The 2,687-nt window shown below is 48.2% G+C and overlaps 1 protein-coding gene across 1 annotated transcript; it reads left to right on the top strand.

Moving 5' to 3' along the window:
- Positions 1-577: 577 nt before the first annotated feature.
- On the top strand, positions 578-1,715 carry H257_19310 (hypothetical protein; the record flags this gene model as incomplete). The annotated part of the gene is made up of 4 exons (XM_009848455.1): positions 578-606; positions 653-872; positions 934-1,375; positions 1,480-1,715. 4 exons carry the CDS (start codon positions 578-580, stop codon positions 1,713-1,715), a joined length of 927 nt encoding a protein of 308 aa, XP_009846757.1.
- Positions 1,716-2,687: the final 972 nt, after the last annotated feature.

Raw genomic sequence — 2,687 nt, 5'->3', positions numbered from 1 at the left:
CGTAGATTGGATTGGGGTCAAAGTAGTAGGTAAATCCGAGCATGCGCAGCCTCGCTATCTCGTGGTAGGTCTGGCTGGCGGTTGGCAATATAGCCTTTAGGGCGCGCAGAAGACTGATGAAAGCCAAGAATCTCCCAAGCTTGATCCATGTCATCATCGTCGTCCTCCCACGCCATCGCGCCAGGCGTTCATTTCCGGATAATAGCATTATTCGGATATTTTACAGTTTTACCGCTGGGGTTGACAAAATCAAAATACAGGAAATGTAAAACGGTATTTTACAGTCTGATTATACAGTCGCACCGGTGGGGATGCCCTAATGGCTCTTTTGAAGGGAGCTGGCTTCGTAAGAAACAGTGGAGCTGTTGCTCTCAGGGACTTACTCGAGATGGCAACCCAGAAAGTCGGTTCTCACAGTCAAATAGACAATTTTGAGGACCCATCGTACTAGTACAGTACTGTATTAGTATACTGTACATATACTTGTCTCCAAACGAGAATATAAAAGATACCCACGCTGCCCCCTTACTACACACACGAGCCCCCCAAACCTTGTACTCATTATCGAATTTGCTTCATGAAGACCATTCCCATGCCTCGACGGCTGTAACATTTGCCGCGGCGGATACCACTTGGCACAAGGCCCCGACAGAAAACTCATTCTTGCGCTTGCCTCGACGGCTGTAACATTTGCCGCGGCGGATACCACTGCCTTGGCACAAGGCCCGGACAGAAAACTCCGCACCGACGCCGAAGTCCAAGCGGCCAACGACGGGTACATCGATACGTTGAAAGCTGGCGAGTACAAGGACAGCAAATTCTTCAAATGTTTCCGCACGTCGGACCAAATCTTTGAGTACGTGAATAAATTGGTGGAGCAGAACCCGAAATTGCTGACAAAAAGAAAACATTTCGACCACCGTCCAAGGAAAGACTATCTACGCGTACAAACTGACCGACGGCGCGTCCAAGCCCAAGTCGTTGTACTTCCAAAGTCTGCTCCACGCCCGGGAATGGGTCGCGGGGTCGTCCAATTTGTATGCGTTGGCTTCGATCCTGGACGGCATTGCCAACACGCAACAGACGGCGGCGGAGTTGTTCAACTTGTACTTTGTACCGATCGTCAACATTGACGGGTACGACATCTCGTGGACGAAGGGCAAGCGGTTGCAGCGCAAGAATGCCAACGAAGTCGACTTGAACCGCAACTGGCCGGCGCGCTTCGATCATCCCGAAAACGACAAAGACCCCACGAACGAAACTTACCATGGCACGGGTGCGTTGAGCGAGCCGGAAACTACGGGTATTGACGAGTGGCTCAAGAAGAAGAAGTCGTCGGTTGTGTGGACGTGCATTCCTTCGCGGGGAAGATCTTGTACCCTAATGGTGACACGAAGGAACTTATCTGTAACGACGACGATAAAAAGTTTAAAGTGCTCGGCGGCAAAGTTGCCGACGCAGCCGATCGTAACTAGAAAGGCCAGACGGCGGGTTCCTTTGGAGTTGCGATCGGGGCGTTCGACGACTACATCTACCGCACGTACAAGAAGCCCGTCTTGACCATCGAAGTGGCTGGTTCTAAGTTTGTCGTCCCCGCGTCGACCATCCGTACCCGCGGCGAGGAAGTCTTCAAAGCGTTGACTCACAGTCAATTTGCCGATGAAGTTTTGACTTTCGAGGGCAACGAGGGTGGGATTGTCTTTCCCGAAGAATGATCAACCAAAGCAAGTCGACGTGGTGGAAGGTGTCTTGGGGGATGTCGTTGGTATCTGACGATCATTTACTATCGGTAGATTTGTTTGTTGAGGTAAATAATGCAGAAGGGTGAAGCATTGAATTGAATATGGTATATACGAACGGGATATATGTCGTGTTGTCGTTGGTCCATGTTTCATCGCTGGGCATAGAGTTGGAATGAAGGCGTCATAATCGATGCAGTATAGTAACTGTTGGCCTTCAGTGCTTCGGTGCGTTCTGTACACTACCTACTTACGATTGCTCCTGATCCAGTTCCAATTCGCAATTCGGGACATCCCTATTTCCTGTCCCGATAAGTAAGTGTACCAGTAGTTCATATCCATCCATTGGGACAGGTGCTATTTCACAACCGGTCGACCCACTTTGCAAAATTTCTTGAATCCTTAGCTGGCTTGAAAGTATATTGGAAGTATTGATGTTTGTATGTCGCAAAAATTGAACCAACTATCGTCTACTTTCAGTTTTCGTCGATGTATTTCACCCAGCATCCGATATATTTCTACGTTCGATGTCCTCTGCTATTAAAAGCTCTTGATCGAATTATACCGCTGGTTTGGTGAAATTTAAACGTGAATTTTGAGGTCGCCACGAAATGAAAAGTTGTAAATGGAGGTGGTCGAAATATATCGGTGGTCTCGTGAAACATACTGCAAGCTAAGCGAAGTATAATGAAAAAAAGCTGAAATTCACCGAAAAATGTGTAGTGTGTAGTACTGTAGATCTAGTAGTTGACACGTTGGCCCAACGTTTTGATAAGTAGTTCTGCTGGGGATGATACAATTGACCCTGCCGACGATATCGACATGGTGGAGGAGTGTGTGATGAAACTAATGCATTGTGGAGCCGGTACAGATTTCCAGACCCCGCGGATTTGATTGGCTTTACAGAGAGGACAAGTATATTCAACCAATCAGAACTCCAGCGTGATT

This window comes from Aphanomyces astaci (assembly GCF_000520075.1).
Source record: "Aphanomyces astaci strain APO3 unplaced genomic scaffold supercont1.471, whole genome shotgun sequence".
NCBI lineage: Eukaryota > Oomycota > Saprolegniomycetes > Saprolegniales > Verrucalvaceae > Aphanomyces > Aphanomyces astaci.
This window is presented reverse-complemented; position numbering and strand designations above follow the sequence as displayed.